Genomic DNA, 24,457 nt, shown 5'->3' with positions numbered 1-24,457 from the left:
CTAGCCTCGGCTAGCGTGATTGTGGGTATGGGATAGAAATAGTCTATCGCATCCTCGAAGCACTCATCGTCGGTCGAGGTACCGTTCAAACTATTACCGATACTTTTTAGCATTTCTTTTTTACACATATTTACTGCAGTGGCAGCACTGGGCTTGCTATTTGTGATAACTACATTAGCGGGCGTAGGGGACGGACACACATTTGCGGTGGCGCACACAGCGCGTTCACCGCCAGCATTGTTACCAAAAGAAAATGAAGCGCTGCGTTGTTGCTGCGTTGCAGAAGGTGCTACGAGTTGGTTGGATGCGGGACTGCCGCCGCGCTGCTTGGGGTTGACACCGCCGCCACAACGGAACTCATTGCTGCGCGTGCGCAATATGGCTTGCCCAGCTGCAGGCGCTGTTGCCGCAGCGCGTTCGATTTGTAAAAAGCGCGCATATTGAGGTTTATTGAGCACCGCAGGCGTTTTGCGTGGCCGTTGGGCGGTAGTGTTGGCGGCTGCTTCCTCTGTGGGCGATGTTTCGAATAATGTGTGGAACATGGTATATTTGCTTATAGGCTTTTTCGTAGTTGTTGTTGTAATGTTTGGTTTATTGGCAAACGCTAAATTGTTAGTGTTGTGGCGTGTGATGCCGCCGTTGGCAGCTGTGTTATTACGTTTTAAGGCGGTAGAAGTAACATTTTTGCAATTAATTTCGCAAGCATTTGCACTTGCCAGTTGAAAATCGCGCAAAAGACTCGGCTGCGCGACGCCACGCATATCGAACGCAATAGGTGACTCTCCTGCGTTTACTGCTAATTTATTAGTTTCTATCGCCTTTGCTTGCTCCACTTTCTGCTGCGCTTTCTCCCTCTCCTGCTCTCCAGCCACTGTTGGCTGATGTTGCCAATTTCCGCTTGTATGTTGTTTACGCATTTCCCGTTTGCTCGAGCCGGCTACTGTTGTTTGTTGTGCTTCGTTCTTCTTTATTGCTTCCGTCAACGTTTTTATGTCTTTTTGCTGCTTCATTTCCGCCTCCAACTTAAATTGTGGCAACGCACTCGCAGGCGATGCCACCACCTTTGTTGCCGTCGGCGCTGCGTGTGTGGGCTGCCGCATTATTACGCATCCCTCCAAACGCTTCACCGGCAGTGGCGGTTTCTGTTGAGCTACTGGCCGCTGCTGCGACTGTGCAGGTTTGCTTTTCTGCTGCGGCAGTGTCGTCAGTAGCATTGGCAACGGCAAGTCGGTGGGCCGTTGTGGCAACGTCGGCGGCTGTGGCGGCAAGCGTGCCGCAGCTGCGCAAGTTTGGACTGGTTCGGCGTGCTTGTCGGAATTTTCGGCGCGCGGCGGCGACAGCGTTGGTTGTTGTGAGGCGTTGCATGCTATTTCGCGCTGTGCTTGCAATAAAAGAGTCTTCTCCGCCGAATTGGATTGCAGTGGCTCTGCGGATAAAAGCGCTGCTGGTGCTGCAACGCTCACGGCATTTTGCGCCTTTTTTAGTGTCAGCGACTGCTCCAGTTGTTGTTGAGGCGGTTGCTGTAGCTGCTGCTCCAGTTGTTGTTGTGACATTATACCCTTGTCTAAAATTGGGTAATCTGCAAAAATTTTGTGCATTTTTTGTTTGTTCTATTTTCTATTGTTTTCTTTGCAAATATGAGAGAACTGGCTGTGGTATTGAGCGATTTTCTATTCATTGGCTTATGAAATCGAACAGTTATGTAAATTTTGAAAAGAGATAAATGCATTTGTGGGGATATTCGGAAAGAAAAGTATACTGATTTTGAAAACAAAGTCGAAAAAAGTGCGCCTAGAGTGGGTGTGTAAAAAGTTTTGGCGGAATCTGTTTGTACTAAAGCGCGAAATATTTGCCAATTTCAATTTGTAGTTATTGGGACACTATGATATACATATGCTTGAATTGTGTTTTTGTATACACTAACAATGAAAGGATCTCTTAAAAAAAGGCCTAGAATAATATGTAGGAAAGCCTTCGGCTTCGTAAGACCTGAAACTCTGGCGGATTACAATTTTTCTAATGATCTAATGATCTTTCGCACGATCTTCGCTAAGATCTATATTTTCATGACAAAATGTATAAATAAGCGGCCTGGGATCCTTAACGTTCTGGCTGAAAAATAATATCACATGACAAAGAACCTAATTTCTTTTGAGAAGGACGTGTTTGACTGAAGATGGGATATCATTCTAATATTCCACTTAGTTAATTATATGACAGGTATCCAGAGGTGACTCAAATTTTGATACTCAACCCCAGATTGTCGAAGTTGGAGCTTCTGCTGAGTAAAATCAACGAATCTTTATGATATTATACTCGCTATTAGCAATATCCTGTCTATCTCAGTCATCGGAATCACAGTGTGGATATTTATTTCAAACTTAATTTTTCAAATTTCCTCTTTTTGTATGTCTTAGGATCAGATGTGACTGAAATTTGGATACTCAAAACCTTGATAGTCGAACCGAAATACCTAAAGGAGATCAATGAAAACAAACGATTGGCCTAAATACTCGTTATTAGGCTATCTCAGATATCGGAACAACATAGTGACTGCATTTTTGGATGTTGTCTTAATAGAGTGATATATCTGGAATCCCAAAGATTTAAGTCGTCTCCGAACGATTATTGCACTCTAAACTCCAGAAGGGACCGCCACTATATATGTATGTATACTTAATGTTGGAGTCATAAATGAAAAAGTCATTGTTTTTTTTTTCAAAAAACAATCCATCTAGGGTCTGAACGGACGATTTACCGAGTTGCGATTATGGAAAAGAAAGCGCATAGGCGTAAAGGAAGGATCATTATGTAAATCTCGTTCAGAAAAAATATTTTCGAGTGAAATTTCCAATTATAACCTCAAAAAATTTAAATTAAACGTACTCGAACTGCTTAGGATTGTGAGCTGCCAATATTGTTTTTACAAAGATGACCTGAAAACACTTTTATTTCATGAAAAGAATGAATGATATTTTCAACTAGCAAAAATACGAACGATTTTGGACAGCGGAAATTGTGTTTGGAAAAATTTTTCATTTCATGGAAACACTCAAAACAGGTTGTATACAACAAAAGGGGACTTTTGGTAATACCACCAACCTTAAAATTTTTAAAATTTTACGAAATGGTGTTGTTAGTATTTTCAAAATCTGTTTTTTCTTGCTAAATCTACACTGCTTGAGCTCATCGAAACAATCGAGCAGACAAGGCGGTAACTCGGCAGTATTGAGCGTATTATTGTCAACTGTAACAGAAGTGGCTGAAACTAAAGAGAGAGAGAGAGTAAAGAAATAGAGTGCTGCTGAAAACGTAAAGTTTTGCGTGCAAGTTTTACTCGATGCTTACAAAATTAACCGAAATTGGGACACACTGACGGCAATTTTTTACATATTAAATTTTTTATATACGAAATTTTTAAGGGCGTTTTGATTTTAGGTATTATAATTAATTTTTTGGTGAATTTAAGTTTAATTATTTAATTTTATGTTGTTGTTTTGCTATACTCAACTGTGTTTAACGAATTCGTCGCCAATTATTTGTTGTGTTGCGGCGTAATTTCAAAAGTATTGTTTATTTTCATAGAATAAAAATGTCAATAATTTAAAAATTTCTTCATTTTAGTAGTGTTGTTGTAGTGTTACTAGGGGTACACAAGTGCAAAAAAGTAATTTTAGGTTAGAAGAGTAAGAAAACATACAAACATAGGGGTAAAACCGAAAGCTGTTGGAGAAGTTGGTAAGTTTGTAACTGTACTTTAGGAAAATTAAGTTGTCCTTACTCGATAAAAAAACACAAATTATTGTAAAAAAGTTGTTAGAAAACATAGACAATTCAATTTATGTATGCAAAAGAGCAGCAAACGAGACTAAGACCATGGTAAGAATGCAAACAAAAATATAGAGAGTTACTACAAACACTTATTAAGACAGTTTAACAATTAGAATAATAGAAATGATAACAACAAATAGAAATATACTTATGTGAAGAAGAAATTTAGTTGAACAAAGACGATACAAACAAACTAAAGAGAGACATTTTCATATATATTAATATCAAACAAACAAACAATAACATAGAAATGTAGAATTTTCTAAGGCAAAATTCAAAAAACAACAAAAAAAAAGAAACATTTATCAACAAACATATGTAAATGATTGTTGCATATGAAAAGCCAACAAATGTGATGAACAATTTTTCGTGTTTTCCTTTTTTTCATCGTATGTATGTTATTAATATTATTAGTTGTGTAATGGTTAATGACAAGTGTACAGCAATTAGAAATTGAACTTTGAATCACTTACCTAATGGCAAATTCCCCAGTATATTTTTCGTTGGTGTATTTGTTGCGCTGCTGGCATTATTGGCGGGTGATGAGGTATTCGCCGGCGTTGGCAGTTGTATAATCTCATCAACGGCTACATGATGGTGTCGCGCTGGTGAAGAATCCGTTGTGTCATTTAATGATAAGTTTTCATAGGCGCCTATCAGCGCATCATTGCTGTAGGAATCGTCAATGATTAGCGATGCCTCAGAGGGATATTCAAAGGTGGAGGTGAGCGTATCATTGAATTGTACGCGGAACTGTAAGAGAAAGAAAGAAAAGAGTTGAAATGTTAAAAATAAGATAATATTATAAAAATTAAATTTTATACAGTCAGTTTTTAAAATTAGTAATAAGCTTTTGAATTGAAAAGTATATAAAAAATTTAAAAGCATTAAAAAAAAAACAAAAAAAAAAAACAAAAATAAGAAAAATCCAAAAAAAAAATAATAAATTAAAAATAAATAAAATCAAACTACGAAAATGAACTTAAAGAAAAGATATTAGAAGAAAATGTTATCGAATCAAAAAATTGGAAAAAAAAGTAATGAAAAAGAATTTGCGAAAATAAAAAAAATCGTTTGTTGTTATATTAAGAATTATATCATAAAAAAACGCAAAAAATTAAAATAAATAAAATTCTTAAAATTATAATGTATATCTATACAAAATTATAAAAACAATAATTCAAAAACAGAGAGAAGAGAATTTATCAGCGGAAAAATTTGAATAAGAATTTAAAAAAATTATTTAATGTATAACAAATAAAAATGAAATTAAAAAAATTACAATTTAACAAATTAAAAAATTAATATTCTTCTAATTGTTAAAAATTAATATTATATCTAACTATTATAAAAATAAAATTTGAAGAAAAAAATTAAAAAATATAAATTGAATTAAAAAAACGTAATATCTTTATATTACAAAAATTTTATCAGCAAATTTAAAAATAAAAAATTTTAAATATAATTAATATTGTACATATTTAACAAATTATAAAAACAAAAATTGAAAAATATTGAAAAATATTATAAAAAAAAATTATGTTCATAAAATCTTTATATTAAACAAAAAAAAATTGTAAAATATAAAAAAGTGGTATTATATCTAACTATTATAGAAATAAAATTAAATTAAAAAAATTGCAAAATCTTTATATTAAACTAATGTATCAACAACATTTTGAAAAAAATAAAAATATAAAAAAAAACCATTTAATATTATATCTAACTATAAAATTTAAAGATAAAAATCGGAAAATATAAAAAATAAAACTTCAATAAAAAAATAGTTAAATCTTTTCTATAAAAAAATGTATCAGCATAATTAAAAAAAATAAAAATTTTAGTATAAAAAAACAATTTAATATAATATCAATTACAAAAACCGAAAATAATAACAGATAAACATTAAATTAAAATAAATTGTAAAATATTAAAATATAATAAAAAATGGATCAGTTAAATAAAAAAAAGAAACATTTTAAAATATTAAAAAATAAAAAAATCATTTAACAAATTATAAAAATAAAATTAAAAAAAAACTCGGAATATAAGTATATAATTATGAAAGGTACAAAAAAAGAAAGAACAAAAAAATATTAAAGAACAAAAATATATGTCGTAATACTCGAAACATTATGAATATTATAAAATGATAAGCAAACATAAAATAACTTCGAAAAAAATAATAATTTGGAAGAATTATACTTAATTCGAAATTTAAAGAAATAATTTTTTAAACCTATTTTAAGGAATATTTTTTGGCCTCAAGGTGCTGTTGTAAATTTCAAATCATTTTACCCCAATTTTTTTAGATAAAAATAGATTTACGCCAAACATGTTTCATAACGCTCTTTTAGGCCTAACCTATCCTAACCTCTTAATTATAAATAATTTATTGTAGGGTATTCTGCTTAAAATGCAACTTTTCTCCACTTATAGAAAAATGGCGCGCACAATTTTTTACAATTGGCGATAAGTTATGCAAAACTTGGCACGATTTATACTTTAAATTTGTTTTTGTATATATTTAAAAATATTTCACATACTTATCAGTATGCAAGCAACAGCAATTTTGTACATTTCTTCCACACACAACATTTAAGTATTTAAGTCGCGATCTTAACACCAAATTGCTGTTACATCACAACACAAACAGCTTAAATCGTGCATTGGCACTTTTACAAAGGAAAAAACACGTGCCGTAATTCGATTTTAAGTAAGTAAGTAAGTATGTATGCATGTAGCATGTTGAAAAGTGTAAACTGCAGAAAACTATTTATTAAGGCGCACAACCAAAGGTGTTGTCAGCAAATGGGCGAATTGTTATAAAATTGGAGCGTGTGACGAATTAATTTCGTTTGAAAAATGCAACAGTGACGAAATCTGTACGTAAATAGGTACGTACATATGTATGTATGTATGTCTACATATATTGAGACCAGTAATATTGAAAAATAACACTCATTTTTCAGCAATAAAAACAAATTTGTCGATATTTACATTCAAATGCACTTTGGCAATACTTAATTGAATGAGCGAAATGCATTGCATTCGTTTGTATGAATTAGTTGTTAGGTGTGTGAGAAGCGGTATATTATCATATGCAAGCATAAACATGATTGATGCAAGATATTTACCTATGCATGCAAGTATTTGTGACGAAGATAAAGCGCACTTGAAATAAATTAATAAATGTTCGTACTTTTTTCTAGCACTGTGATAAGTGGTATAATAGGAAATTATTAAAAGTTGTATTGAAAAAAAAAATAATAACGAGTAGCCATAAGAGCACTCTTTTATAAAGGCACATGTTCCACACGGTGCAGAAAGTGATTTTCTTGCAAAGTACTTGCCATAAAGCGTTCGTATAGTCACTTCTCTGGCAGAAACGAGAATAAATAAGTATTAACCTCCGAAGTTTCATGATTTAAACCTAGAAATGTTTTTTAGTTAGCACTGGGAGAATTAAAACCAGTTCGTTTGTTTGAATTTTCGTCAATGACACTGAACTTCTTCAGTTGTGACATGTTAGAGAAATCACACACGAAAGATAACGTAACATAAACAGTAGTATATTGGAAAAATTACAATAACAACTTCCTAAAAATAAAGGCAATCAAACTTAATGGCCGGCTTTAAATTTTATAATAAAAGCAGTATATGGGAATTGAAATATCATGTCCCCTATACCACTAATAATATTCACGCCCTCATTTTCAGCATATAATGGAAACTGTTGACGCATTTTAATCATAACGAGTTGACATAGGACGACTATGAAACCGGAAATAACACTTTAGCGCCTACAACAAAGGCCAATGCAGCTTTATTATTAAACAGGCAGGGTACAAGAAAATATATGCACAAGTATGAATACTGGCAATTGACATACAAACATATGTACATATATAAATACATATGTATGTATCATATTATGTACATATTTTAAATATTATGTTGTGTGTTTTTGTTTACTCCAGCGCATATTTTGTAAAAATAACACGAAAATCAAAATGTATAAGAGAATAAAAGTGAAAAGGGGCCACAACATGAAGAGATTGCGCGCTGGAATTTCATTTCATTTTCATGACCGGTTGGTCTCGTCTGTTTATGGCGTAATTGTCATGCGCATAGAATATGTGAAATCCGAGTAAACAAAATATGCAAAAATTTATTTGCGCATATCGTTAGCGTTTGAAAGAGCAACAAAAACAAATTTAGTGCGCCCCTCCATATATGCATACGAAGCAATTGCGATAAAAGTTCCCTTGCGCTTGATTGTGGGTTGCCTAAAATGTAAGCACGTCAGCGTATTTTGCTAATTTGCCTACCAAATAGGCATGTTAGAAATTTTGCTAGACTTATTTTTCATTTAACTGTCAATTACTAGCGAAAACAATAGATAGCGAATGTGACATACCGACACAAAAACCGATTGGGGTGAAACTAAAAGCAAAAGTGATAGAAATGAAAAAATGTTATAGCTTGCGCTTTCAGTATACTTTACAAATATATGATTGTAAAAACAAAAAAAAAAATATAGGAGGGTATTACAAGATTTATAAAAAAAACCAATCAAAAATAATACTTGATACTAAAAGTAGAATTTGATCGGACGAAAGCATCCTCGACGATTGGAATTTAAGTGAGCCCAATCCACAAAAAAGGAGAGCACAAAATCTCCTCAACATCACATATAAAGTTACATCGGGCGTATTGTGTGAAAGATTAAAGTCCACCGTTCACAAACTGATTGGACTTTGTCAGTGTGGCTTCAGATCTGGAAAAGCTACAATCGACCAGATTTTCAGCATGCGCCAAATCTTTGGAAAAGATTCGCGGCCCCCTCTTCGTTGAACCTAAAGCCGCCTTCGGCAATACGAAAAGGAACTGCCTCTATGCCGCTATGTAAGCTGACGTTGAGCAACACCAAAAGCTCCGTCAGGATCGGGAAGAAGCTATCCAGTACACCAAGAATAAATCACTTGCAATTTATAATAGAGCTAACGTTATGTAATGTTTAAACAACAATACAAATATAATTAAAAATTTTATAGATAACATGATTTACGAGCACTTGTGGAATTCCCTTTGCGGCAAATAGATACATATGTAGTTATATGCGATTTTAGATATGGTATATGGAACGTGCTGATAAGATTCTTTTTAAATAAACTCCTTAAATAAATACCAAAATGTTGAAAAATGAAGTTACGCTATCAAACTAACGGGAACAGTCATCATTTACGTAACCAATTAACAGCAAATGAACTATCTAATCTTATAAAATCGCAGATAGTAACGCATATTGTTTGATAAAGTTTCTAAAATTTGGCCACTTTGCGTGATAATTTATAGTTGAAACATGCTGTTATAAAACGGTTTACACAAAACAATAAACATTTGAGTAATGTGGCCTGTTAACTTTCTAAAGGAGATCTTTAAAAGTGTTTGTTAATTGCGGCAAGCTAAAAGCGCTAAATAAATGGTTGCCATTCTTTTAAGCTGCGCATAAAAATTAAAAATAATAGAGACAAATAGTGGCCATTAATTCTAAATTTGTAGTTATTGTAGTTAACAACCACAAACATATTTTTCACTCAATTATTTTTAAACGAATATTTTATTTTTGTCTTTCTTTTTTAAATTATATTCTTTTAACACTTTATGGTTTAGATGAAAAATGAATCGTGTTGCAAATAATTGTTAGTACACTTATGCCGCAAGAGTAAGTGTGCTAGTAATGATGACAGAGAGAGAAAGAGAGCGAAAGCGTAAAAGACAGTAAATTAATGAAGTTCATTTTACTTACCGTTGCTTCTTTGGATTTCTGTCGGATGCTTGACTTTCCATCGATCACAATATTAGCATTTTCGAATTCAACATCGCAGGGTGATGGTGGGCACATGGAGAAATCATCATAATCCGAGTCTGTTGAAGTTTCCAATGAGAGATCACCAAGTAGCACGAAACCAGATTCATTTGGCTGCAGAAGAAATAAAGAGAAATTGAAACACAAGCGTTTAGTATGCAAACATTTAAGAAAATAATGAATTGAGTAAGAAAAATTGTATCAATAAAAAAAAAATTATGTGGCACAAACACAGTTTTTATTATATGACTGCTTACACGACAAACAGCGTTCATTTAGTTGAGGTTATATGAGCCTATATGAAATCATTTATCAAGGTCGTGTCGTTGACATTTTTCATACCATACATACATACAATAATTGCTGTAGCATACGCCTTTGAATGCTTGATCAAGCAACGTTTGCCACAAATTGACACTTGACTTTGTTGGCGGCAATACACAGCTGACACAAAACCTGACAGCTGGCCGGTTGTTGATATAACAAATGCGAAAGTACTAATGGCGTAAAAAAGGAAGGCAAATTAAGAAAAAACTGAGCTTCAGGCATAATACCCTTCACATTTAAAACAGTTTACCATACAAGAACTTGATTTTGATCGTTCAGTTTTTATGGTAAGGCTGAGCTCAGGCTACTATCGGGAACACAGCTGGCGGATAGTGGACGGCCTACGCTAAGTAGGTTAGCTGCGAATAGCAATACGCAGCCGCCAACCAAGAACTGCAGGAGAGGAGGGTTTGGCTCAAAACGCCTCATGCTCCCAATGAACCTCCCGCGAAGAGGCGAGGAGATGCCGCCTTTAAATAAGCGTCCACAACCTCCATCGGAGTTACACCGAGGGAGAATCTACTCACGAGAAGGAGTCAAACAAGCGACGAAGGAACAATACAGCGACCAGCACCAAATATGCTTAGACGATGAAGAAAACCCTGGGCAAGCGCCCATCAGAATCGAGGCCAGTAAGATTCTAATTATGGACTACTGGAAACCCGGAACGGATTAGTTTGACAAAGGGCTGGGGAGGGCGGTATTCTATCACCTCAGTAGGTAAGAGTGACATTTTACTGAAATGGCTGGCAGTTTAATACTGTTATCACCTTCGTCTCGTTAAAACTCTGGCAGGTCTTCAAGTACGTTCAATGCACGTCGCCATAATTTTTAGACCGTACAGGTTCAGTTGAGACGGGCTCCTGATTCGTGCCCGAACCTGGCTCTAAATATAAGCTCCCATAAGGACTTGTTCCAACCCTTGCGTGACCTCCCTGCTTGCACAGAGAACCATGCGGTTCATAAAGAGCAACTGTTACAACGTACGGAGAAAGCGACTTGAAGCGAAGACCCATTAGAAAAAAAATGAATACACCACAACAACAACAAAAACCCCAACAGAAGGAACAACAAAATAAAGATGGCCAAGACGAGGAACACGGTATCATGTTCCTTAGAAGTAGTAGGATCCTTAGATCTCCAACACTCACCATCACTCCTAAACAACCTGAGAAAACTGGAGAAAAGATAGTCCCAAAGGAAACTTCAGCAGCAACTTGCAAACACCACCAGCCCATTTCGTGAAGTCATATTGCCAAATAAAATATATTTCTATAGAAGGGCTTCATTTTGGGTCTGATATCGGCGGTTTCGACAAATTTTTGGGGAGAAAAGTCTGTGCAAAATTTCAAATCGATGTCTCAAAAACTGGGAAAATATAAACCAACGGGTAAACAGACAGTCGATATATACTTTCTAAGGTCTATGACTTTTCCTGCGGATTGAAACAAACTTCGTGGCCAACTCAATTTAAACTGGACAGGGTATAGAAATAAATGACTGAAAGCGCGCAGTATATAATGCCTATGACAAAAGCGCGCAATCGGTCCAGCGGCTGTGCACTTTAACAAATATTTTTGCATACGTACATATGTATGCAATATATATGCTATGTAGACATGTGCTCACATAACACTTGCTATATATTTACGTACTTAATATCGTTTTTGCACACACCACTGACGCGAAACTGTTAAATTGCATTAAAATTGTTGTCTGAAGTGCCGCTTAGTGAGACGGCTTTGCCTGCTTGAGTTTGGTGCCCTTCTATGCCAAGCAGCGCTGATCAGTGATCTTGCGCTTGAGCCTCGAGATCAAAACGCCAATCTGACATATGGACATAGCAACCTTGCATTGTTTGCAAGTCTTTTTTCCCCATTTGAATTTTGTATAGTAGCAAAGTTAACCCATAACTAAGTGCATTACAGGCAGTCAAGTTGGCCGTCACTCAGCTACTACAATGTGTTATAATTATATTTATGCGAAAAGATAACAAAAAAAAAACATTGTTTGTAGAGTCAAGCTCGGTTAACGCTCAAGTATGGCAGGCGTTGACTGACTTGAGGCGCTCTAACAAAGGCAGTGATCAGGCGTGCGCATGCGCTAGTCTAAACTAGAAGTTTGAACGGGTTTATATCACGTATGTATGTATGTACATAATTATATTTATATTTACAGGCGTATGTAAGCACACAAGCGTGTTGTTAGCTACACTCGCAAGTTTAACGATCTCTGTTATTTATTATAGTTGATCATCATGCCGATCTTGGCTTGGGAACGCCAGCGTATAATCAGGGCGACAAAATGGGAACAAGAAAATGAACTCAAAAAATAGACATTAAAAAAGTAAAAACAATGAGCTTTAATTGCCTGTGACACAAAAGAAATGCGCGGTTGAGGCTCAAGCAAGATAAATATACAATATAAAATACGGAAAAATAAGGAAAAAAAGTGCTGCGAGTAAGAATCAAAGCGTAAGCAAGGTCAATTTATAAATTAAGCTTAAGTCGGCTTTGTCTGGTTTAAGCATGAATTTTTGCTCCATTAACAATTGGCGTTGAACGTTGTAAACAACAAATTTATGTTTGGGACTGCAAATGCTGAAATTATGCAAATTTCGAAAAATTTCAAATGCAATAACACTACAATTGGCTGCGTAACGAATTTCGTGCGAATTGCTGTAAGGTAGCAATTTTTGATATTTTTTTCGTTAAGTATTATTTTTTATATATTTTTTTTAATTTTTTTTAATGCAAAACTAATTTAATTGCAGTCATTCATTTGTTATAAAAATGAAAATTAACGTTCTGTAAAGAGTGTGTTTCACGCGCTTCGCTCAACTCAACAAAATCGGCATACTAAGCATACTAAACGCAACACTATCACTCATCTGGAGACCCAGCATTCATTAATGGATAATATTCGAACTTCTCAAGCGGCATCGCTTCGCTCTAAGGGCTCTTGAAAAGTTCCAAGAAGATCCGATGATTTCGAGCCAAATTTTGTCCAGCGATGAGTCCCATTTCTAGCTCAATGGTTATGTAAACAAGCAAAATTGCCGCATTTGGAACTAAGAACAACTTGAAGAGATTCAATAACTGCCATTTCATCCAGAAAAAACAACGGTTTGATGTGGTTTGTGGGCCGGTGGAATCATCGGTCCATATTTCTTCAAAAATGATGCCGGTGAGAACAAAACCGTCGGTGGCGACCGTTATCGCGCTATGATAATCGATTATTTGATGACTGAAATTGAAACTCGTGATCTCGGCGACATTTGGTTTTAACAAGGCTTCTTTCCACACAACGCATCAATCCATCGATTTATTGAGAGAACACTTCGGTGAGCAGATAATTTTACGTTTTGGGCCGGTCGATTGGCCAACAAGATCATTCGACTTTTTCCTGTGGGGATATGTAAAGTCTAAAGTCTATGCGGACAATCCTGCTTCGACTCAGGTATTGGTCGAAATGTTCGAACGAGTTATCGAAAATAGGACTCGGAAGTATGGGCCATCTGAGGCGTAGCAGCAGCCAACATTTAAAAGAAATATTGTGTTCTTTCGAACAAAAATATACATTCCTCATTAAATTTGAAGTGTGTGTCTTTAAGAAAGTAGGGAACCTCGAATTGTGTCATCTTTTACTTATACCACAATTATACAAATGAGTTTTTGGCAAAACAAATCGGATTGAAACGTTTCAATAAACATTTCAATTAAGTCAAACTCGTAGATGATCGAAGGTAGTAGGAACTATCATTTTTTACAAGCATTACCACATCATCACAAATCCATTAAGCAACCATATTGACAACTAAAAATTACCGTTAGCTATCATTTACTGCATTTTTGACATGAGCTAGTAATTATGTTGTAAAAATAATTACATATATTACTAATATCAACATAACCAGCAGTAAATATGTGCATACATACATACATATCTTTACTTATAAATACATATATGCCCCAGCCAACCACGGCTACCCGCTTGTGACAAATATTTCAATATATACGTACGTGAGTGGGTTAAATATTCGCTCGGCCTAAGACAAACTCCACATGTTTACCCCCATGTTACCCACTGATTATGTAGTTTTTTACCCGCTGATGGTTGGCAGGGTGTATAATATAATACATATGTACATATGTATGTATGTATGGCTAGACTAAGAGCTCGCAGCACCCACAAACCGCTGCCGTAGTAGTATAAAATAAAAGCATAAAAGCGTGTTACCAATAAGTAGCGAAAAATAAGAGTTTGCAATTAAGAAATTACCTACTTAGTAGAGTTACACGTGTAAGCGCTAGTACAGACAAGGCATGCCTAACATATAGTAGAAATGCTTAAGTAGTGAAGTAGTTAGATTGTTAACCAACGAACTTCATAAATTTTATCTTGTTGCGCTACAAAGTAACTGTTAAAGCACACGAGATACAATATAGTATTTAAAGAATGTGCATTGGAGCTGCAAGAGTTATGTAGTTGAGGCTGTAGTTGAGTCAGTAGGTAAACTTTGAATGCATATGCATACCTTATACATATGTATGTATGTATTATTAGGGTGTGTCATTTCAGGCAACTTCTTAAAAATAAAGGAATAAGAACTTTCAAAAAGTTAAAAAAGGGACTTTTTTATATTTTGAAGATAAATATTCAAAAACTATATAAATACCCTTCACAAATAAAAAAAATTTCCATACAAGAACTTGATTTTGACCGCTCAGTTTGCATGGCAGCTACATATATGCAATGATGGACCGATCTGAACAATTCGTTCGGGCTTTGTACCACTACCTTGGGCAATCAACTATGTCAATTTTCGTAAAGATATCTTGTCAAATAAAAAAGTTTGCCATACAAAAGCTGCAAAACTGATTCTAGTCCGAACTTATATACAGACATATAGATAGACAGACATGACTAATCGACTTTTCTCGTCATGTTGGTCATTTATATGTCTACATAATTTACTATAGGGTCTTCTGGATGTCAAAAACTTCGTGGCAATCTTATTATACCCGGTTCAGGCTATAATTACACACTCTAATATGTATGTATGTATGTATGCATATTTACCGCTTGTATGCACTCGCGCTTCACGGTCATTTTACAGATTTTACGGCAGCGCAAATTTTCAGTTTACATGTTTGCAGTCTTACTTCATTCAGACGCTTTTTAGGCTGTATGCACTTATAGATATATTTACCATATACATACATATTGTTACACGACTTTTGCCGGCACTCGATTTTTAAATAGCGTTTTTTACATTATTTGTTGCTACTTATACGCTTTTCCACCGTTTTTTATTAATAGCAAACGAGGCACATTTCGGAAAACCTGCTAATTGTTGAAAGCCATACAAATGCATTGGCAATCACTTAAAAAAAAAAGAGATTGCATTTGCCTATGACAAATGAAATAGTGGCAGCAAAATTGAATAAAAGCTGCAAATATTTCGCTTTTAAACATTTATGTATGTATGTATACATATACACAATATTACTATTTTTTGGCATATAAAATGCGTCTGCAAATACAAGAAAATCCAGAATGCAGTAAACATTTTAGTGATTCAAGCATTATCACAAAGCACCAAACTATCGATTCCGTCTAATCGACTTTTGCAAATTGTGTCTACTTTCAATTTCTGGACTTTGAACTATCGGCCACAGTATTTCATTTGCCATCAATATGCACCAAGCACCGCAACCTTCGTTCTATACCGTTATTGCGGGTTGTGAGCGCAAAACAGCTTGGCGCGCTACGTGAGAATAATATTTATGCATGCGACTAACCGCAAAACAAAGTGCAACGCTGAAAAGAATTCAAGAAAATATGATGATGGCACATTGCAAAAAGCAATACCTACCTATAAAAAGCCAAGAAGAAAAACTGGAAAACAAATGAAAACAGTGGCAACATATTTTACAGTTTTCCAACGATCCAATTGAGATAGCGAAGTGCATACGCTGAGTACTTTTTATCAAGTATGGAGTTGTTATGGCAAGCATGTGTTTTGAATATGCAGACGTTAAGGTAGCGCAGAACACAAGTGCATTGCGCCGCCACTCAGCAGCAAGGCAACTTTATTGAAGATAAATGTTTAGTGAAAATTTATAGTCGAAACGCGAGCCAAAAACTTTACGAGACAACAGAGAGTAGTAAGGGTAAATGGATTTTCCGCGCGGCGAAAACTAGTAAATTCAAAGTTTTTTTTTGGAAATTTAAGAACGTTTTTGGCAATTTAAGATATTTTTTGGTATCTTAAGACGTTTTTGGCAATTTAAGATATTTTTTGGTATCTTAAGACGTTTTGGGAAATTAAAATATTTTTGGAAATTTTCACATTTTTGGAAATTCAGTTAAAATGTTGAGAATTCGTTTAAAATTACCTAGGCCGTGTTAAATTTAACTGAAGTAAACAGAATTGCGTTGCGTGCGAAAAGTGCGTGAGTCGTAAATTATACCTAAGCGTAGTTATAATCCGCATATAAATGTATCAATATAATTTTAATTAGTGTTTGAACATAACTTAAATAATTATTTCCGTAAACAATACGAGATAAAATGTACTATTTTTTAGTTTTTTGTAAAAAAAAAAAAAAATATGTATAATATCAGTTCCGGTATATATTTGTGTGCACCGTTATTTTGAGTAATGTTCACGCTCATCTGACTCACTCAAATATATAAAAGCACATATTCACTTCAAAATTCTACAGCAAAAATAGTTGAAATCGGCGCACGCAACTGGCAATTATTTTTTATTAATTGTATATTTATACATACATACATAAATATTTACATTCATGCGTTAAACAAGATTAATGTTAAAAATGCGGATTTTCATTACAAAACAATGTAATAAAATATTTTTCATACAGAAATTTATTGTAGATAAGCTAATTTATGCTTTTGGCATAGTCTGTTGCCTGCCTTATGTTTGCAGCGAAATCGATAACAGACAGATTTCAATTTGATAATCAAATGTGTAACAGCTGCTATTAAATATTAATTTTATATTTTCAAAATCAACTAAAATTGAAAAGTATGAAATTAATTTTGTGCGCCTCTGTGTGTAAATACTAAAACATGACAAAATAGACAATGAAGAACAATATAATCATACATATATTTGTTTCTAAATAATTGCTGATGCTTGTAAATGTAGTTAGTTATACTCTGAAGAGGTTATGTTAAGTTTTCCTCCAAGTCTGTAACATCCAGAAGGAAACGGCACCTGTGAAGGGTATTATATCTTCAGTATATTATTATAGTAGCCGAATTATTTAGTAGTCGACAATGTGTATTGCCAGGCGAAAGTTTTTTTTGCAAATAAATATGTAACCAAGCCATATTAGTTAGCAAAATAAGAAAAGTAGCTAAATTTTACTCTATTATGTACCACAATGCTTTAAATTCTTCCATTAATAGTAATTACTGTATTTTTGAGGTCAAAACAGATTGGTGGCCAACATTTTTTTTTATTTGTGCACTAAATTAAAAAGGCATTTAAAAATCATTAGTTTAAATACCTTTAATGTTACCTGCAAAACAATCAGAAGAAAGAAGTAAAATGCAAAGCATTAAAAAAAGGAACATAAACAAAATCAAAAACTTTAAAAAGTATTAATAAAGAAAATTTCAAAGAAAAGTTTCGGTAGGTCACAACTTTCGGTTGCGTGTTATTAGCGAAAAGAAATTTGTACATATAAAAACAAAAATAAGTTAGCAAACCGCAAGTCATATGCTTTCTATGCACTCTCATATGTAGATATGTATGTATGTATTTCTGTAGCTGAGTAAAGTGTAGCCGAAACGTGTGTTGGGCTCATTAGCGGAACAGCTGACACCGTTTTTAATCGACACGTGCGTAAAGATGTAAAAGCATGATTTACAGATATTTTGTAGTATTTAAATACAAACATATGCATGTAGTGGCAAATAAATAATTTTAGGGCAAGAAAGAACTTGAAGTCAGTACTAATGATTACAAAAATATTTTTCAATTTATTTTTATTTTAGATTTTTTTTTTACTTCTTGTATATTTTGAATTTGTTTTTTAATATAACTTTTTTAATATATTTTTTCCATTATTTTTTTAATTTATTTTATATTTTTTTTATTTTTTTAAATTTCGTTTATAAGTATTTATTTTATTAATTTTTTATTTTAATATGTTTCTTTTGATTTAATTTTTAACTTTATTTTATTTTTATAATTTTTTAGCTTGCAATATGCAGGAAATTTTATATATCTTTTATAGCATTTTGTAATTTACATATTTTAAATTTTATTTTATTTCTTATTTAATTTTCCATTTCATTTCTGAAAATTTTTTTAGTTTATGCTCTTTTTTAAATTTGATTTTAATTTTTTTTTTTAATTTTAATATTTTTTTTTTTTTAATTTTTATATTTATTTTTTTTTTTTTTAATTTTTATATTTCTTTTTATTTATTTTTATAATTCTAAGTGCTTGACTGTACGCACTAATTACCACGAAAACTATTTTTTCACATATCTTTTTACTTAATTTAAATTTTTTACGATTCATTTTTTTTTTATTTATTCAAATTTTCATTTTGTATATTTGCATTTTTTTATAATTTTTATTTTATGCATTTTATTTTAATTTAATTTATTGTTCTTTTGATATAATATTTTTATTTTATTTTGCTTTATTAATCTAGAATTTTAACTTTTTTGTTTCAGTTATATTTAATTTTTTCATTTCCTCTGCTATTATTCCAATTTTTTTATTTATATAATATATTCTTTTATTTTTTTATATTTTTTTATTGTTTTTTGTAATTTTTTTTATTATGATTTAATATTTTTTGTTTATAACTTTTTCTTTATTTTATTTATTTTTTCTATTTTTATATTTACAATGTTTATTTTTATAAAGCCTTCAAAAAGCGTAGCCCCATATTCATTACAAATACAAATATTATGCATGCGCTATCAAAAGTGCAAGTAATGAATGAGTGACAGTAATCGATATACAGTCATTAATTGACAAAGAAAATGATGACAGTAACGGAAGCAGTATTGAAGAGCGATCTCCCAATGAACTTTCCCTTTGTAAACAGCAATAAATAACAAATTGCATTGGTACGCGAATAAAACAAAGGAAATATTTATGTACATACTATACAAATGTAAATATCAACGGAATTATGTATATACTTATGTACCTACATAAAAAACTAAATATGTTATTGCAAAAATCATTGACAGTTATGCGGTAAGTTATCGACACTGAAGAGGCAGCTCTAGCTGCAGATTGTAAGTGGGAAGTGAAACGTAAGATAAAACTGGTGTGAATGCACTTTTAATGCAAATAGATAAACAATGCAACATTGAGACTACCTAGCGACAAGTTAGACAGTTAGACAGCAGATAGATGCGATGCCAATAAATTCCATCATGCCATACTATATGGCAAATGATGCTGCTGACAGTTCGACATGCGATGATGAGATTATAATTTTTACAAAAGGCAGCATAAAGGCTGACAGATTTATATACATACACATATGTATGTATACACAAAGAGATATGTGCAACATAAGGCTGGAACTCAGTCACTTGAGCTGTGAATGAACGCTTGAATGAGCGCAAGAAGCATATGAAACTGCAGACGAGTTGCATAGAAGCAATCGAGTAGATAGCAGTAAAATTAAAAATAGCAGCAGCGAATGGGTGGCGAACGGGCGTAGAGATGTTTATATACATAGACGTATGTATGTATCCGCGTTGTAGCAGAGTGTAAATGCATTTCATAAACTAATATATTGGGTCGGCACAGTGTGTAGGTTTTATACAAGCAGCGGCAGCAGCCGCTGATAAAAAAATACCTACATACATATCATAAAATTTTGCAAGCATATGCTAGCAGCAGAGGAAACCGCATTTATGTAAGAAATGTGGAATATACATATATGTAAACATTTTTAATGGCAATATAAAGTTGAAGAGCTCAAAAAACTTTCAACAGCAATACATTTTGAAACACTCCAGTCTGCTTTTAAATTGCAAAACCGTATGTGCGAACAAAGAAAGCTAGACCTTATGCAAATCTTCTTGGTGGTTGAATAATTTTAACATGACTTGTGGCGTTCAATTGAGTCATCGATACGTATGTATATTTGCATTATTAATTTTCGCTTTGCAAAGTGATGAATAAGAATTGTGTGAGAAACAATAACGGCGAATTAAAATATGTGCATACATAATCTGGTACGGGGTGACACATGTGCAGAGAATTTTAAACGTTAATATATAAAGTCGAAAAAGTAAAATAAGTCAAAAAAATAATAATATATAATAAAAACATAATAATAAATAAAAAAAAAACAACAGTAATAATAAAATACAGAAAAATTTGAAAAATCGGAATAAACTGATAAAATAAAATAGAAAAAAAGTAAATAAAGCAAATGATACATATGTATATGAAACAAGTTTTCTGAAAAAGATAAAATTAAAAAAAAAAATAAAAAAAAATAAAAAAAAAATTATACATAATAATATATGAAACAAGTTTCTGAAAAAGATAAAATTAAAAAAAAAATTAAAAAATAAATAAATAAATAAATAAAAATAAAAAAAAATAATTAAAAAAATTGGGGTTAAATGAGAAGCAATATCAGCCAATTAAAATATGTTCAAAATGTGGTGAAAATTAAAAGTTATTGTATAAAGTTGAAAAAACTAAAGTTAAAAAATAAATAATGTTAAAAAGTTATTAAAAATAAATAAAAACAGAAAAATAAATTAAAAAAAAAAATTATTTAAAAAAATTTAATTTGAAGTAAAAAAAAATAATAAGAAAAAGGTCAAGTACGTAAAAATTAAAAATATAAAAAAAAAGTATTATAAAAAAATAAGTTAGAAAACGTTGAAAAAATTAATAAATAATTAAAAACTACATAGAAATATAAATAAAAAAATAATAATATTACTATATAAGTCGATAAAAAATAATTATAGTTAACGTTATAGTTTTGCATATAAGAACTTGATTTAAATTTATCAGTTTATGGGGCAGCTATATACTCTAGTGGTCCAATATCGACCGCCAAATGTTAAAACAGTAAATAAATAAAAATAAAAATAAAAGAGGCCAAAAAATATAAGTAAACTTATGTACATATATAAATAAATAAATATAATATAAAAATACAACAACAAAACTAATAAAAAATATTAAAGTAAATATATATTATTAATAAAACTTCACTGAAAACGTTATAAAACTAAATAAAGAATTCCACTTGAAACTATTTAAGTAAAAAACACAAATAAACAAATATTAAATTAAATGCAAACAATAATATTAAATAACTGTTTAAAATTTTATACAGTGTTGCACATATTTAACCCACACAAAAATATGTATATTTATAGCTCCACCCACAAAAAAATAAGAGTAAATGAAAATCAAATAAAACACATAATTTAACAACAACTGCGATGAGGTAATGTAATTGCCTTCGGTTATAGCGTTAATTTAATAGAACTCAATTGTATGTTGTTTATTGCAGCAGAGAGACAGGCGGCGACAACAAAATTGCAGCGAATAAACAAGCGAAACAAACAGAAAAAGTGAAATAGACACATATTCGCACACATACATACATATGTATGTATAATATATTAAGTCATCAGTAATGAGATTAAACGCGCCAATTACAATATGTAAAATAATGCATAGCGAAAAATTTAATTTACGGAGCTATTTCACTCGGCAGCAATAACGCATTGTTGCAGGTGACGAAACGAAAGTCAGAATTTTACATTAATTACTTTATTAAAGTTGTACGTGACACATCTGCAATTCAGCTTAATTTGGTTGTAATTCAAAGGAAATTCGTACAAAGTTCGTTCATTTGCATTTCGGGCGACAATGAGTCACTTGAGGAATAAAAAACTTAGTTGTAGATTAGCCACTGAAATGTCCAAATAAGTAAGGGTAATTGAAAACGATAGATAAAAATAATTTATACGACGTTGATGTGGTGAAAATAATTACGTTGTGCAAGTATTGACACGTTGAGTTCAAGGAATTTCAATTTACTGCACAGTTTTTATTTGCAACCTTATGATGTACCTATGCCAGTGCGAGTACAGTAGCCGCTAGGCAATCGTATACCAAAATATACATTATCAATGGTTATCGCAAATACAAATCACAGGCAACTGAGACGCCATTCGCTATTGTTTCCCCATTTCTTTATCTATAATTTAATTTATTCTGTGAAAAATTTGAGCAATGCCACCGAATTCGTTAAGGAATGCTTCTCAAGAATATAAACTCAGTGTTGTTATCTGGATTTTCTAGTATACCGGCTTCCGTAGCCAACCACAAAGCAAAATCGTATAAGTTTTAGTTAGACATTGTCATATATATATTTTTTCCTATAGCTGACCAGAGAAACTTATTTGTAACTCTAGCGTCAATATGTCTCAGAACCTTATTGCCGAAGGCTTAAATTTTGCATCATTACTTATTTGAGTCAAATTGTGCCGAAAAATACATATTTAAAGCTGAAAATAACACTTATCGTTGAAAAATTTATATTTAGCGCGTGTATCACGATAATACATATGTATATGATATATGGTTGTAATAAAATTCTTGTATATAATATACATACATTTTTGAATAATTGATTATGTGGAAATTCTGCCATCGTTCGAGCCCCACCTTTTTAAATTTATTTATGAATTCCTGAGTGTTGTTTTATTTATTCTTTTTTATTATAAACAAGTTCTCTTCTCCAAGAAAGCACTTATCTTTTACTGATCTAATTAAATTTTATTCTAAAAATAGTACTGTACATAAAGATGTAAGTAACTGTATGTATATGTACATTGTTTGCATTGAATTTATCACTTGAGTCAATATAATCAGAACGAAGTGGCGATATGAGTCAGCTGATAAAATGTTAGAAGAGACTTCACTACGTTGGTTACGCTTACGTTATAGTATATGTACAACAAACATACGCAAGTCACAACTGATGGAATGAAGGAAAAAAATAATATGATAGAAATTGGGATAATATGTAAAAAAAAAAAATAAAAAAATAAATAAAAACAAAAAATGGAAAAAAATAAAAAAAAATGCTTACAAAAAATATTGACAATAAACATATACAAAAATTAGTTAACAAATAAAAACTAATAAAATGTAAAAATAAAATATTAAAAAAAAATCAAAAATAATATGACAGAATTTGGGATGATATGTAAAAAAAAAAAAACAATAAAAGAAAACGAAAAAAATAAAAAATATATAGAAGCAAAAAAATACTAAAAAAATAAGTAAAAATAAATATGACAAAAAAAATATAATTACATAGAAAATAAAAAATAAATAAAAAGAAAACAATTAAAAATCCGTTCATAAATAAAAATAATACTCAAACAAGAAAAAATAAATTAAATTAAATAAAAATAATAAATATAACAAAAAATATTATGAATAAATATATAATTTAAAACGAACAAAGGAAAAATTAAGAAAATAAAAAAATAAATAAAAAATATGCAAAAAAAAAAATAAAAAAAAGCTAAAACATAATTAAAAGAAAAAGTAAATAAATTAAAATAAAAAATAACTCATAAATAAAAAAAAATTATAATATATAAAAAAGAAAAATAATAATCAAAAAAATTAAATTAAATAAAAAATTAATAAATATAACAAAAAAATATTATGAAAAAATATAAAATTTAAAACATAAATAAAAATAAATATGCAAGCAAAAAATAAAAATAAAAAAGCCAAAACATAATTAAAAGAAAACGTAAATAAATTAATATAGAAAATAAAAATTAACACATAAATAAAAAAGTTTAGAAAAAAAAAACAAAAACAAAAGGTCATAAAAAAGTAATATTAAAAAAAAAAGAAAAATCAATTTAGAAAATTAATTAAAAAAAACATAAAAAAAATGTAAATAGTTAAAAAGCAGAAAAAAGTTAAAAATTTTATTTAAAAAAAGAAAATATTTATGAAAAATTTTATGATATCAATAATTGTTGTTAAATACATATTTATCAGAATATAGGAACAGATGTACATATTTAATTAATTGTTTTCAAAGAATTTCTTCAGAAGCTTTATTTTGTTAGACCCAACTAGCTGCTCAAAAACCCACCCAAGCGCAGAAATTGCTTGATTACTCAGCCAGTTACAAAAACATAAACATTTAATCATTCACTCAGTCATTTAATAATTTAAATCGCAAAAAATTGCTTTCATTTATGTATTTAGCTGACTGCCATAAAAGACGCCAGCCAATATGCCGTCATACTCTGTGCGAGTAAAAGCAAAATATTGCAGCATTCAACCTAGAGGCAGGCAGACGCAGCTACAGTGGCGTTCCCCCACTGCTCTCACAC

The 24,457-nt window shown here is 31.5% G+C and overlaps 1 protein-coding gene across 5 annotated transcripts in view; it reads right to left on the bottom strand.

Annotated features, from left to right (window-relative positions):
- LOC105232155 (uncharacterized) overlaps positions 1-24,457 on the bottom strand; it is a 91,790-nt gene that overhangs the window by 9,699 nt on the left and 57,634 nt on the right. For 4 of the 5 annotated variants that reach the window (XR_007422730.1, XR_007422729.1, XM_049456293.1 and 1 more), the window contains exons 3-4: positions 9,644-9,817; positions 4,305-4,584 (exon numbers count right to left, since the gene is read on the bottom strand). Coding sequence is in view for 3 of the 5 variants with exons in the window: in XM_049456293.1 (XP_049312250.1) it covers positions 4,305-4,584; positions 9,644-9,817 (454 nt within the window). In the remaining 2 variants the exon portion in view is untranslated. Of the gene's footprint in view, positions 1-244; positions 1,580-4,304; positions 4,585-9,643; positions 9,818-24,457 lie in introns of all 5 variants that reach the window. The other variant, XM_049456291.1, reaches the window with a different exon arrangement.

Source organism: Bactrocera dorsalis, chromosome 4 (assembly GCF_023373825.1).
Source record: "Bactrocera dorsalis isolate Fly_Bdor chromosome 4, ASM2337382v1, whole genome shotgun sequence".
Classification (NCBI taxonomy): Eukaryota; Metazoa; Arthropoda; class Insecta; order Diptera; family Tephritidae; genus Bactrocera; species Bactrocera dorsalis.
This window is presented reverse-complemented; position numbering and strand designations above follow the sequence as displayed.